General features: G+C 42.5%; 1 protein-coding gene across 1 annotated transcript; it reads left to right on the forward strand.

The window, feature by feature from the left end:
• Positions 1-787: 787 nt before the first annotated feature.
• Positions 788-2,947, forward strand: c1ql2 (complement component 1, q subcomponent-like 2; the record flags this gene model as incomplete). Its single annotated transcript, XM_083638708.1, has 2 exons — positions 788-1,375; positions 2,768-2,947. 2 exons carry the CDS (start codon positions 788-790, stop codon positions 2,945-2,947), a joined length of 768 nt encoding a protein of 255 aa, XP_083494834.1.
• Positions 2,948-14,726: the final 11,779 nt, after the last annotated feature.

Below are 14,726 nucleotides of genomic sequence, written 5' to 3' on the forward strand. Positions count from 1 at the left end.
AAATCCATATTATACAGGCACTATTTTCTATGTCTCAATTATGTTCAGAAGTCAACATTCAGGTATTTTGATTAAGAAGAATTGCATTTCCACAGCATTGGTGTATGTGCCTCCTCCTACAAATCTGGCATTTTGAACAGTTCCACTGACTCAATGTGTTCAGTCTTCCCTGACAAAACTCAAAGACAAAACTTGCATGAAGATGGTTTGTTTCCTCTCTAAAGAAGAGGATAGATGAGGAAATAGCTCGCAGTCTGCCAGAAATACAATGGGGAGGTTTAAGTGTTAGTAATGCTTCCTGATCCCATTCCCTTGAAACCATGCAGAGGGATTTATAATTCATACATAAAGATGACATGATTATTGTTGCGGTCTTAATCCAAATTGCAACAGGCTTTGCCCTGAACTTGTTACGTCAGCGCCTCTGTACCCCCCTCCGTTTGTTGCAGACGAGCAGACCCTGCTTGAAGCCTCTTTCTGCTCGGAGGAGACGCAATCAATGCCAAGACGAATATCCCCCTTGTCAACTCTGTGAAGCGTAGTGATACTGACACAGCGCTAAACGCCGCAAGGTGAACCAGGCTTGAGGTTACAACGCGTTGGTTTTTTCCGCTCTCTCCCTCTCTAATTGAGTGCCTCCTATTTGGTCCACTCTTTTTTTCTTCCGTGCTTTCCAGTGCTCTCTCCACCTTTCACCATTACTTCCCAAAGCAAAACGGACTTTTTAGCGCTTGCTTCTCGGACTCTCCAGAGGAAGAGAACCGTCGCCGCTGTGGTTGGCATCGTCATGGTGTTGGCTCTCATCATCGCCATTCCCCTGCTGGTCCAAACTTACAAGACCGACGCGCACTACGAGATGATGGGCACCTGTCGGATGATCTGTGATCCTTACAACCCCAAGCCGAGCGCCACGGCTCTGGAGGTCATGCAGGACCTGAGCGCGATCCCTTCCCCGTCGTTTGTTCAAGGGACTAAAGGCGAGCCGGGTCGGCCGGGGAAGCCCGGACCGAGGGGGCCGCCGGGCGAACCGGGTCCGCCCGGCCCGAGAGGACCGCCGGGGGATAGAGGGGACTCTGGGAAGCCGGGGTACCCAGGGGTGACGGCGGGCACGGCGCGGACCGAGACCGGTGGCGCGGAGCCGGGCTCTGCTATCGGTGGGACTAAGATAGCGTTTTATGTGGGTCTGAAAAACCCACACGAGGGATACGAGGTGCTGCGGTTCGACGACGTCGTGACGAACCTGGGGAACCACTACGACCCGACGACCGGCAAGTTCACGTGCCATGTGTCTGGGATTTACTACTTCACCTATCATGTGCTAATGCGCGGAGGCGACGGGACGAGCATGTGGGCAGACTTATGCAAAAACGGACAGGTTGGTCAAACTTCATGTTGTGTTTTAAGGTCACAGGGTGCATTTCGCACGCGGTGGTTAAACTGTAATCCTTTTCTTATAACGCTGTTATGCTTTAGTGGCGCGCGTAAATCAGCTCTCCGCTGCGCAAAAGAGCAGGGTGGAGCGCAATTACGCACACAGAATACGCGGCCGTGCAGGACTGTGTTTGCTGGTGATACTTGCTTATAATTTGATCATCGAAGTTCACTTCATTTGTCAGCAAGCACGACATGTCAGTTCAGTTGTGGTTTGATTGATCATCCTCTCTCAGGATTGGAGCTTAGAATGCGCACGCATCTCTGGTCGATGATTAAATGCTTAGACCACGTGGTTCTCAAACTTTTTCCACGTCAAGGACCCCTAAACTGACACAAATTAGACCAAGGACGCCCATTGATAAGATTTTGTCCCAGGGTCCCCCATCTGATAAGATTTTTTGCTTTTTGATGTTTTAGAAAGTGTATGAAACCCATGACCAAAATAGTCATACATTCTGTCATTGTGTTACTTATGGATGGAATTATAGTGAAAATAAATTATCCCCCTTTTGGGGAGCCCTGGACCCCCCTCAAGGACCCCTGGGGGTCCTCAGAGACCACTTTAAGCACCACTGCTGCAAACGGCTGGGCTGGGTATGAGATATGGGGGTCCCCAAAATCGGTCGCCCCCATTTGCCATTTTTTTTACTCAAATTGTGACTGTTTGAAGCCAGATTTAGAGGAATATCTCATTTTAATTTAACATTAGGATTAGACTGTTGTGATGCCATCATTCAGTCTTACTCTTAACCATCAATGTGTTCCTTTTCTCACTCACCTCCACGTCACCACCTGTCGATATATATTGCCATGATATCATTTTTGCATCTGATAAAATACAACAATTTAATTTTACAAATGAGACAAAATTGCTGGACCTACTGATGAACATTTATTTAATTATGTTATATTGATAAGTCTGTCTGCAATGCACACAAAAAACTAACCTAAAAAAAGAGTGGACCACAGTTTGGGAACCAATGTAGTAGAACACCCGGGCTCAAGAGAAGGCCTAGTTACTGCGATGCGTGGTGGCTTGGTGGTGAAATGCAGCCATGTCATTTGCAACAAGATAATAGGGTGGTTCATTCTTTTGGAAAACCGAAAACATGTTTCTTATTTAGCTTATTTATCTAGTTAACATAAATAATATTAATTCTTGCATTAAAAAATGCATTATTTAAAAAAGAAGAAGAGAGAGACCCCCCACAGGTGTTCTTGTCCATAGGGGTCCAGACTCTCTCTATGGGCCCCCAACCCACCGCCCACGCCCCCCCATAACTCGAACCCTGGGTATGAGTGCCCTTTTAAAATGTTGGCTCTTGATTTTCAGGTCCGGGCTAGCGCCATAGCCCAGGATGCCGACCAGAACTACGACTACGCCAGCAACAGCGTTGTCCTGCATCTGGACTCCGGCGACGAGATTTATGTCAAACTGGACGGCGGCAAGGCGCACGGCGGAAACAACAACAAGTACAGCACGTTTTCCGGTTTCATTTTGTACCCGGACTAATAGGATATGACTCCGTCACAGAAATAGACTGTCCATTAGACTGAAAAGAGGGAGATGCCACACTGCAAAAAAAAGTCCACCATTTAACCTCACATTCAGTCTTAAAGTCTCATCTTCCTTGGGGACAGATAACTCAGTTTCACTTGTTTGAGGAATTTTCAGGAAACAAGTGTCAACATCAACAAAGCAAGGCAGAATAAGCCAGATAACTCCACTAGAATCAAAGAAAAAGACACATCCAAGAACATATATTTTGGGGAAGAAACTGTTTTTCTTTGGACAAACAAGTTAAATCAGTGTGATCATTATAACCCCAGGACTCCCCCTTGTTTTAAGACTCAATACTGGATTAAATGCCTTGATAAGATGGATATTGTATTGTCAGTGCAAGTGTCGTTGCCTTTTCTGTGTTTTGTGGAGCTGGGGGGTGCTGCCATGCCATGATGACTGCCCCTGTATACAGAGGACAATTGTGTGATGTGATGCTATGTTTTGCTTGAAAGTGTGTCTGTGTCATTGAAGATAGTGTGTGTATATATGTATGTACACACACACACACACACACACACACACACACACACACACACACACACACACACACACACATATATATATATATATATATATATATATATATATATATATATATATATATACTGTATATATATATATATATATATATATATATATATATATATATATATATATATATATATGTGTGTGTATATACATATATGTATGTATGTTTGTATGTATGTATGTATGTACATACACATATTCACCATTAAGTAGTTGCTTATTAGCATATTAGCAGCATATTGGCTGTTTATTAATCATTATAGAGAACTTATTCTACGTGTCCATATTCTACAACTGTAGGCCATTAACTAAGAGTTTTCCCTTAATAACCTCCTAATTACTGCTTATTCATAAGTAAGGAAGTTGTTTAGCGCAATGGTTCTCAAAATGGGGACCGGGGACCCCCAGGGGTCCTTGAGGGGGTTGCAGGGGCTTGCCAGCAAAAAGGGCTATCATTTATTTTCACTATAATCCCATCAATAAGTAACACAATGACAGAATGTATGACTATTTTGGTTATGGGTTTCATACACTTTCTGTAATAAAACATCTACAAGCTAAAATCTTATAAGATGGGAACCTTGAGACAAGATCTTAATAGGGGTCCGTGGTCTAATTTGTGCCCGTTTAGGGATCCTTGATGTGAAAAAGTCTGAGAACCACTTCTTTAGTGGCACTATGAGCTTATAAGGCCCATACTGAGCAAAGCCTATTAAAATCATAAATAACGTAAACGACTTCCTCATTTCCTATCAATAAGCAATAATCAGGAGGTTATGGAGGGGAAACTCTTCGTTAATGGCCTAGTAATTGTAGAATATGATCATGCAGAAGAAGGCATTAATAAGAGCGTTATAATTAACAGCCAATATGCTACTAAATCCCATGCCACACCAATCAAACATTCTACTACAAACATGGACAAACAGACAAACGCAAATGTTTGCTTGGTGTGCCATGGCTGTCTGTCCTTGTTTGGAGATGTTTGGAGATATTTGGAGTTGTTTGGAGATGTTTGAACAGATTCGACAAGTTCAGTCCTTGTTTGTCTGTGTTTAGCCCGTGGCACACAAATCAAACATTCTCCAACAACTGCCAACAAGGATTTTGGCAGTTGTTTGTAGAATGTTTAATTGGTGTGCTATAGGTTTACATGCATGCTAATAAGCAACTAGCTAATGACAAATATGTGTACCTTAATATAAAGTGTTAGCCAAGATATATATACATATGTATGTACTTATGTATATGTATCCCAAAAGAAACAATGCTAAAATCAATGAAACCCATATAGGCTACTTACTCTCCAGAGTGTTACAAGAATGTTTCTATGTCCTCGTATTCCAGTATAAACTATGGTGAATAATCAATTATTTAAATAAATTATGTTTTCTAAGTGGGTGTGGAGTTGTGTCGCTGTCCGCTCGGCCGTGTGCATGGGTGACGAGAGGAGACAGAGAGGTCAGGGGCACAGAAGGACAGATCTGTAGGTGTAAACGCAGGCCAAACTCTAGCTACACGTCTAGTTTGATGTCAGAGAGGTCACGTGGACCGCAGCACCATGTAGATGTGATCGAGCAGAGGCCACGTGGACCGCAGCACCATGTAGATGTGATCGAGCAGAGGCCACGTGGACCACAGCACCATGTAGATGTGATTGAGCAGACCGCGGGCACATCGTGTCACAAAAATGTCACAGCACCTCTCCCTCTGTCTGTCTGACTACAGACTTTCCCCTAATCAGCTGCTCCCAGTTTCATCTGTATTCAAGTCTCACATCTCCTCTTCCCAGATAGAATCAGCTGTGTGTGTGTGTGTGTGTGTGTGTGTGTGTGTGTGTGTGTGTGTGTGTGCATGCACACGCGCACGCGTGCATGTGTGTGTGTGTGTTGTGTGCATGCATTTCCCTCCATGTGTTGTGGGTGAGAATAAGCGAGAGAGATAGATGTGAATGTGTGTATCAGTGTGTGACAGAGACAGAGCGAGAGAGAGAGAACAAGTGACAAAGTGTGTGTGTGTGTGTGTGTGTGTGTGTGTATGTGTGTGTGTGTGTGTGTGTGTGTGTGTGTGTGTGTGTGTGTGTGTGTGTGTGCGTGCGTGCGTGTGTGCGTGCGTGTGTGTGTGTGCATGCATCACACCCTGTTTGTGTGATATACAGAGAGAAAGCAAGAGGGATTGTGTGTGTGTCTGTGTGTGCGTGCGTGCGTGCATATCTGTGTGTGTGTGTGTATGTGTGTGTGTGTGTGTGTGTGTGTGTGTGCGTGTGTGCGTGTGATATCCCTCCCGTGTTGTGTGCACAACAGAGAGAGGGGAAAACGATTGAGAGAGAGAATGTGTGTGTGTGTGTGTGTGTGTGTGTGTGTGTGTGTGTGTGTGTGTGTGTGTGTGTGTGTGTGTGTGTGTGTGTGTGTGTGTGTGTGTGTGTACATGTGCGTGCATGTAGGCTATAGTGTGTTATTGTTATTGTGTTATTTTGTGTTATTGTGTTATTCCTGTGTTTTTGTGTCTGTTGTGTTATGTTTTGTGTTTTTATTTTTGTGACAGAGTGATAGTGTGTGTGTGTGTGTGTGTGTGTGTGTGTGTGTGTGTGTGTGTGTGCGTGCGTGCGTGCGTGCGTGCGTGCGTGCGTGCGTGTCACAGACAGATGACTCCGGCGGGGCAGAGAGGTCTGCTTGCATATCTTCTCCCATAACGTTGTGACAGTGATCCATCCCGGCTCTATTAACAGTGAGACAGTGTGTTGTGGGTGTTTGAGCGCTGCCTGGTGTTTTATGAGTGGCCCATTCATTAAGTCAACAGCTCAGGACGTCACACTCCATCCCGCCAAACGGCCCCGTTTCATGCCGGACAGTCGTGACGGCCGCGCGACGCCGGCAGCATGTTTAAGCACGCATTAAGATCCTTAAGACATGGAGCGTCACATCCTCCATGGGTAAACATTCCTTATTCATGCGAGAGTCTGTGGCCGCACCTGGAGTCTCACGTTTGTGCAGCAAGCGTTCAGGGTTAAGCTATAAGGCAAACCACAAACATACTAATACCCCCCAACCCCCCTTTATCAATTCCTCGCAGGTCTATTGGTTATTGGGATTGCTTTGATGAGGAATGTTGAAGATTAAAATGTCAGGGTGACTTCCTCCTGCTCTCCTCCTGATTATTGCCCTTGTCAATCAACGACTCTTTAAGGCGTGGTTCAAACTTTTCCATGTCAAGGACTGACACAAATTAGACCAAGATTTTGTCCCAGTGTCCCCCATCCGATAAGATTTGTTTGCTTTTAGATGTTTTACTACAGAAAGTGTATGAAACCCATGACCAAAATAGTCATATATTCTGTCATTGTGTTAGCCTACGATGGAATTATAGTGAAAATGAATTATTCCCCTTTTTGGCGGGGACCCCTGGAACCCCCTCAAGGACCCCTGGGGGGTCCCCGGATCCCTGAGAACCACTGCTTTAAAGGAGTAATTCCAATTTGTCTCTGTTTATATTACATATCAATGTTGTTAAAAAAAAAAAAAAAAAAAGTATTGCATTTTGAAAAATCCTTCCTTGTTCCAGTGAGCTCCACACTGACTCTAGTAAATGCAGCACAACTAGACTCTTCACTAAACAATCACTGAAATCCCTCCAATCAGGTCTGCTTGCAGCATTTTAATTGGAAAGCCTCCAGTCTGCTGTCCGCCAATCAGGGTCCAGCATTGTGAGGAGTCTTCATGTTCATTCAATTAATACTCTTTTAACTGAACTACATTTATTTGCAAAACACCCTGAAGAACAATATTCTTGTCCTGAGTCATATATAGGAGGTATTTGAAAATGAAATCATGAAAACTGGTTGATATGACTCCTTTAATATCACTGTATTAGACTAATAGGGTGAGCTCCACCTGACAACACGGGACTACAACAGGGGACTACACTAATTTGGAATAATCTACAGATTATTTTATTTTGAAGACATTGTTTTATTTATTATATAAACGGAAACAGAAGAAATCATTTGTTAAACACTATGTGCTTGGGATCTGACTCCTATGTCTAAAATGGGAGGATCAGGTGCCGGTTGCACAAAACACCTTTCCTTAAAGTGCAAGTTAAGGTTTCCATAAAACAAAATTGGCTGAACAAAACAGCCTTAACTATTCACCTTAAGGTTTCCTTAAAAATCTTAACTCAAGGTGTTTTGTGCAACCAGCCCCAGATCTTTGCCATCAAAATTATATAATGTACAAACAATCAGGAAGACAGTGATGACTGCACTGCACTTCAGGACCATGGACAGCGGGGAGTCCTGCTGCCTTCAAGTGCTCCTCATTATGCTCCAACTTCTGTATGTCATTGCTGTAAATACAACTTGTCTTCCAGTGGAGTGCCTTTGATTGGAAATAATAATTTAGACTATGCACCAAAAGCCCCCCCCCCCCCACAGATACATTGTCCTGCAGTAACAGAATGAACTAACAAATAACAAATAACATAATGCAATAATATCCTGTATACTGTATATCACTCAACTGTTGTCATGGTTTTCATACTTTCATTCTACTTCCTAAACATCACACCTCAGCAATTCATCTATCCCAACTTTCCAAATTTACCACTTTGTTGGGGCATTCAGCAATCTTTATTATTACTGTATTATCAAATTAACATCAATAGAAAAGCACAACAGAAGATCACTTGTCATTACATACAACAAAAACAAACAAACAATAAATAAAATAACTTATTTTAATCTATTTGCTCTTGATACTGGGTTCTATTTTAAATTTCACTTTCATTTTATAGTATTTCTTTTTTAATATTATTGAGTTATGCTTTGCTGTAAAACTCCACTTTTTAATAAGTGATGCATATAATATTAGCACTACCACTACTCCTACAGTACTAATACTAGTACTACAATACACTCTTACGTACCAATTGTCCGAAAGCACTTGACGGCACCATATCTGCAGTGAATATTTCAGCACCATGGACAGGGCCTGTCTTTCAAAGACAAAAAAACAAAAACAAATGTTCCCACCCTCGCCAAAAGGGGGCGCAAATTGACTTTTCATACATGGGAGTGAAGTAGGCTATATAACAGAGTGGTGCCCTCACATTTTCCCACAGGCGATCTGGTTTTATATCCTGATGAGGTATTTTATCCGTGGAGGACAGAGCAGCCTGAGAGACAGGTGTTTTAATTTAAATCAGAATCGAATAATTTATTCCACGCAGAACAATACATGATATACTGAGACACACTGTATTGATCCCTACAAATAAATTATCTTTCCCCATGCCCCCTGCAGGCAGGTCAGAGGTCACACTTGTGATGATTCAGGCAAAAGTCGAATGAGGAAGCAAACTAGAGAAAGGTTGGGATTTTGAATCAGGAAGTTAATGGCTTGAGAAACAGGAACAGAAAGGCCCTTAACATGTATGGTGGTATGACCAGCATTGCACAGTATTGGCCAGTGAGCGATATTACATGTATGGAAGTTCCCTGGGCTTTCCAGAATGGTTTAACACTTTGCTCTAGTTTGGTCTCTGTGTTGCTGACTCTGCTGCATGTGACCACATACAGACCACATTGTTCACAGCAGAGCCTTCTGCAACCTTGGAGTCATAATAAGGTTCAATTTATATCTGATTCTCAAACTCTTTTTTTTTTTTTATGAAGGACCACTAATTTAGTCCACATTAGGGTCACATACCCCCCCCCCCCCCCCCCCCCATTTGATTACGCAAAAAAAACAAAAAAAAACAAAATCTCTGACCCAGATCTAAAAACGTTTTTATTGTTAGATATAATTGTGTCTAGAAATCCTTATCTGTATTGATAGTATTCTGTTACATCACCACACTGACATCTTGGTAGGAGAATAACAGGTGATTGTAATCAATTAACAGGTGATTACAATCAAATGACACAAACAGCCAATGAGCTGTGTGTATTGTAGCGCCATATTGGTAGGAAAATGGTTGTGACATCACGGGAATACTATGGTACAGAGATAACAGAGAAACTATGATCAGAACAGTCATTCTTATCGAACTGTGTTCACTTCTTGTAAATGAAGTAATGGTGAAGTTGACCAATTCATCAGTTTGCTGGGGACCCTCTGGAACCCCCACAATGACCCTTGGTAGTCCCCAGACCGCACGTTGAGAACCACTTGTTTATATAATGTAACACTACAAAGTGGATTTAAAAGTGACTGATGTCCCTTTTCACAGCATGTTACAGTATGTAGGTAAAATAATGTAAATATGAAGGGCTTCATTAGATTTGCTCTGGGATGTGCAACTCACACTTTTTTAACACTAACACTAAGTTTTGCTTATTGTTAATAAACTTCTTGACCGCAAATGCAACTTCGTGATTCGAAGCTCACAATTGTGCACGCGCTCTGTCAGCATCAGCGATTTCCAGGCCCAAAAACTGCTCATCATGCTGTTTGTGTTGGGGCCCCCTGCATGACAAGACACCTGTTTAACTGAGCCAAGGCTCAAGTCTGAATCTCACATCTGGATCCATGGCTGGAAACAGACAACAACCCCTGTTTCAGATACATGTAGACATTTTTAGACTGATCTATACTTTATTATTTTAATTTTTTATTTATTTACATCTTTATTTACAGTATTACATAGATACAAGGAATACAGACAAAACAATCACAAACAAATAAAGACATCATTAATACAGACAGTTACATCAGAGCCAGAGGGGAATTTCTAAATGAAAAGATGAATAAGAGCATGAATCAACAGTCTTTGCAGCTTTCTGTTGTTTCCCCCCCTTTATTTAACCAGAGAAATCACATGAGATTTCCATCTCTTTTTCAAGTGGGCCCTGGCCAAGGAAGCAGCACACAGATAAGTTCACATATAATACAACATTAAAAACATGACAAGTAAAAAAGAAGACAATAAGGTCACAAGAGAAGTAAAGAAAATGGTTTCACAATTCAAATAAAAAGGCACATTGAAAAACAGGGGCACTCCTTGGGCAGCAGTTGTCCAATTTGTTCTTTGAAATGATCCATCCTAATGAGGGAATGTGATTTCAAATCTTTTTGTAGCAGGTTCCAGGAGAAAGGAGCAGCAGAGCTAAAAGCATGTTTCCCACACTCAGTTCTCACAGTACGAACATGATACGAGATACAAAAAAATGATCTCAGATTGTAATGATTGTGTTTATCTTGTGTTGTAAGAACTATGAAATGCTCGCTCACTCGTGCACTTGATTGGATGTTTCTCCACATCTCCAGACCTCTGACAGGTTAAGCCAGACAGGTGCAGGAACTTGAACTTTTTTTTAAAAATCTAATCATGAAACTTGTTAAAGGTTCTCTCTCTCTCTCTCTCTCTCTCTCTCTCTCTCTCTCTCTCTCTCTCTCTCTCTCTCCCCCCCTAAAAAGGTTTATTGTTGTTTATTAAAAGTATCCCCTCCCCATTAGCTGCCGCCTAGACAACAGCTAGTCTTCCTGGGGTCCAAGACAAAATACACATTACATGACACGCAATAATTCAAATACAAAAACACAAAGGAAAAGAACAGAAGAAAGAATAAAAAGCAAATCTAAGCTAAGACAGACAATAGCTAATAATTTCATAGCTATATTACCATGTAATATAATACGCCACACAGGGAACGGCATAGTCATTGCAATTATAATATAAATAATCAAACAGTGTACAGCTTTAGTCATAGAAATAATAGTATTATTTAATATACTCACAGTTTCCGGGAAACGAAAGATGTAACGGCGGTGGAGGTAAAGTTGTATATATTGTAGTTTGCATATCTACGTATTGTATTGTTTCTTGCTTCTTTCTAGCAATATGTTGATACTGCTGTTTTTGCTCTGCACTTTACCTACGGGAATTTGTGTAACTTTTTATTGTTTAATTAGTTGTTGCTGTCATTGATGCTACTGCTGCTGTAACGCCAGAATTTCCCTACGGGGATGAATAAAGTACTCTATCTATCTATCTATAGCATGGTCAGCTAGCCCTCTAGCTGGCCAATAACCCAAATATTAATATGGTCCACAACTCTCTATACTTTAGAAAACAAACATAGAATGAAAAGTGATGTGACAAACATAAAAAGGTCACACCTTGATATAGAACCACCAAGTCTAAAAGCTGAGGATGTCATATGAGACTAACTGCTTCTGACTGTCAATACATCGGGGTGCAAGGATTGTAACTTCACCCGGGAATGTGCAAGACTTGCTCCTCTTTTAAAAGATGTGTAAACATGTCTTCACCTTTTGGCTGTTCATTTCCTTTCTGCATCACACCTCCTAATTCATTTCAATTTGTTGTGCGTCGGTGAGAAAGTCAGACAGATAAAGAGAGAGACATCTAGATCTATCTATCTATCTATCTATCTATCTATCTATCTATTTATCTATCTATCTATCTATCTATCTATCTATCTATTTATCTATCTATCTATCTATCTATCTATCTATTTATCTATCTATCTATCTATCTATCTATCTATCTATCTATTTATCTATCTATCTATTTATCTATCTTTTTATTTATCTATCTATCTATCTTATCTATCTATCTATCTATCTATCTATCTATTTATCTATCTATCTATCTATCTATTTATCTATCTATCTATCTATCTATTTATCTATCTATCTATCTATCTATCTATTTATCTATCTATCTATTTATCTATCTTTTTATTTATCTATCTATCTATCTATCTATCTATCTATCTATCTATCTATCTATCTATCTATCTATCTATCTTATCTATCTATCTATCTATCTATCTATCTGTCTATCTATCTATCTATCTATCTATCTATCTATCTATGTGCATGTCTAAATGAGTTCATGCGATGTAAACTGTAGTTGTATACCTGTGTAATGTAGTTTAGATGTTTATATGTAATTACCTGTGTGTGGCGTGCGTGCGTGGCATGCGTGCGTGCGTGATGTGCGTGCGTGCGTGCGTGGCGTGCATGCGTGCGTGCGTGCGTGATGTATGCACTATGTACTGTACAAGGCTGTGATTTATACAGATAAGAATGATTTCTGACATGTTACTAATGGCCGCTTCTCATCACATTTGACCCCTTTTCTTCTTGATTGATCATCCAGATCTGCACTGAGCCACCTGCAGCCGTAACTAACGAGATCAACCGATTAGGAAAAACCACACCAGTGGGTTACAAGTAAAGACATGTTCCCATTTTAAACGGCAATAAACACTGCGTGGGTTTAGCGTCTTTCGAAAAGGGGAACATTGATATACAAAAGACGCCGACTCCGACTTAAAAGTGTGTGAACAAATCGTCGGCGAGGCATCAAGGCAGAGATGTCCCTCTCCTCTCAGCAGACGTCAGGCTGGATCAGACACAGTTGTTTACTGTCACCCTTCCCCCGCTCGGCTAAATGGAAGGCAACAGGTTTTTATAGCGTTGCACACAGAAAAAGGGGGGGAAAGTGGCAACAGGAAGCTAAGATAAAACACTCTATTTGCTGCCTCTCCCATTTAGCCTGCTTGCAGAATAAGGGCAGGCAGGTGTGTGTTTTATGTGGCTGATTGACACCTGAGCCGCGCTGGGTGACACAGATGCTAGTCTCCCTCTGTAGCGGCGCTAATAAAACAACACGGCGCTAGCTGTCACTTCCACAAACAAACAGGGGAGGCGGGAGGCGGGAGGCGGGAGGCGGGCGCTAACTTTTTCTGACATGGAGGCGACGGTTTCAAATAGGTTTTGTCTGCCTGAGAGGGAAACGCAGGGCCTAAAGGCGAAAAAGAGCACTTAGGGGAAACGTTTCACGACAACGAAAGCCTATTACGCTCTGAGAGGAGGAAGAGGACATTACTGCCGGAATATTGTGTCCCCCCCCTTCCCGCTCCCCCTGATTCTCTTCACGGAGGACGAGGGGCGGAGGAAAAGGAGGCCACGGCACAGAGGCAGCCAGGTCACTCAGGGTCACCGTGATGACTGACCCTTCAGATACCGGAGAGGAGGAAACCCTCCTGCCCCCGCGCCTGCAAGAAAAGCCCACTTCCCATCGGCCAGCTGGAGGAGGGGTGGGGTGTGTGCGGGTGAGAGGTGGGGGGGCTTTCCATGGCAAACTTTGCCCATCTGCTGCCTGACGAACGTGACTAACTATCAGGACCGCGGCCTGGAGGGGGACAAGGGTAGGTAATGTATGTAGAGGAGGAGCAGAGAGAGAGAGAGAGAGAGAGAGAGAGAGAGAGAGAGAGAGAGAGAGAGAGAGAGAGAGAGAGGCAGAGAGGTATTGTGCAGGAGGAATGGGGGCGGTGATTTATACAGTTTTCCTCTCAGCGCTCAGAAAAAGAACAATCATCCACCTTCAGATCCGCTTACGCTGTTAGATCTGTGATATTCAACGCATTCCATTCTGGTCCCTCAACCTGTCTCAGATACGTCTACTTCGGCTAGTGAACTCCATTTCCCAGAAAGCATTTAGACAACCCCCATAGAGACACTGCATGAAATAGGCCACGCCCATCACGGGGGACAAGCCCCGTTCATTTCCACACACCAGCGTCATTTTCCTTGAATTAAACATAGCTAAAAGCTGTTGTGTGGTGGGCTGCGCACACAACAAATGTAAAAAATCACCAATTAAAGTTCTTTTGTCCTCCTGAGCAAAACAAGGAAGCCATTGAGAATTGGCGAGAAGAAAAATGTGGATCTAGCTGTCAAGGAAGTAAGTTGGAGTGTTCATCTTCCATATATACAATCTTTTTGTGCAACACGCACCGTGCACCTGACATAGAACGCCACGATTGGAGGGGGGGGGGGGTTCTGTTTTCCCCCGTCTTGGGCGTGGTTTCTGAATGATGACGCGTTACGCAGTGTCTCTATAGAAGGATAGGATTTAACCTGTTCCACTCAACTGTGGGTTTTATGTTTAGATGGTCAGAGTGATAGCGATAGTAAGAGCAAGAGAGAGTTAAGAGTTTTTCCAGTCAAGGAAAAGTGAGCCACGTCTCTTCTTACTCAAAACTCAACCTCTCTTGCTGCTGCATTGCATTCTGGTCTCTCTACTGCTCCTGTGGAAGAGAAACGGCTCTCTCTCCTCTTCCACGATGGAGTTCTCCCTGTGTGATTGTTGAACGCCTCTTGGTGCAAAATGGCGGCTTTAGAAAGAAGTCCTCGCCCTGTTCTTTCACATTTCTCCCCATTCATTC

Source organism: Poromitra crassiceps, assembly GCF_964638095.1.
Source record: "Poromitra crassiceps genome assembly, chromosome: 6".
NCBI classification, from domain to species: domain Eukaryota; kingdom Metazoa; phylum Chordata; class Actinopteri; order Beryciformes; family Melamphaidae; genus Poromitra; species Poromitra crassiceps.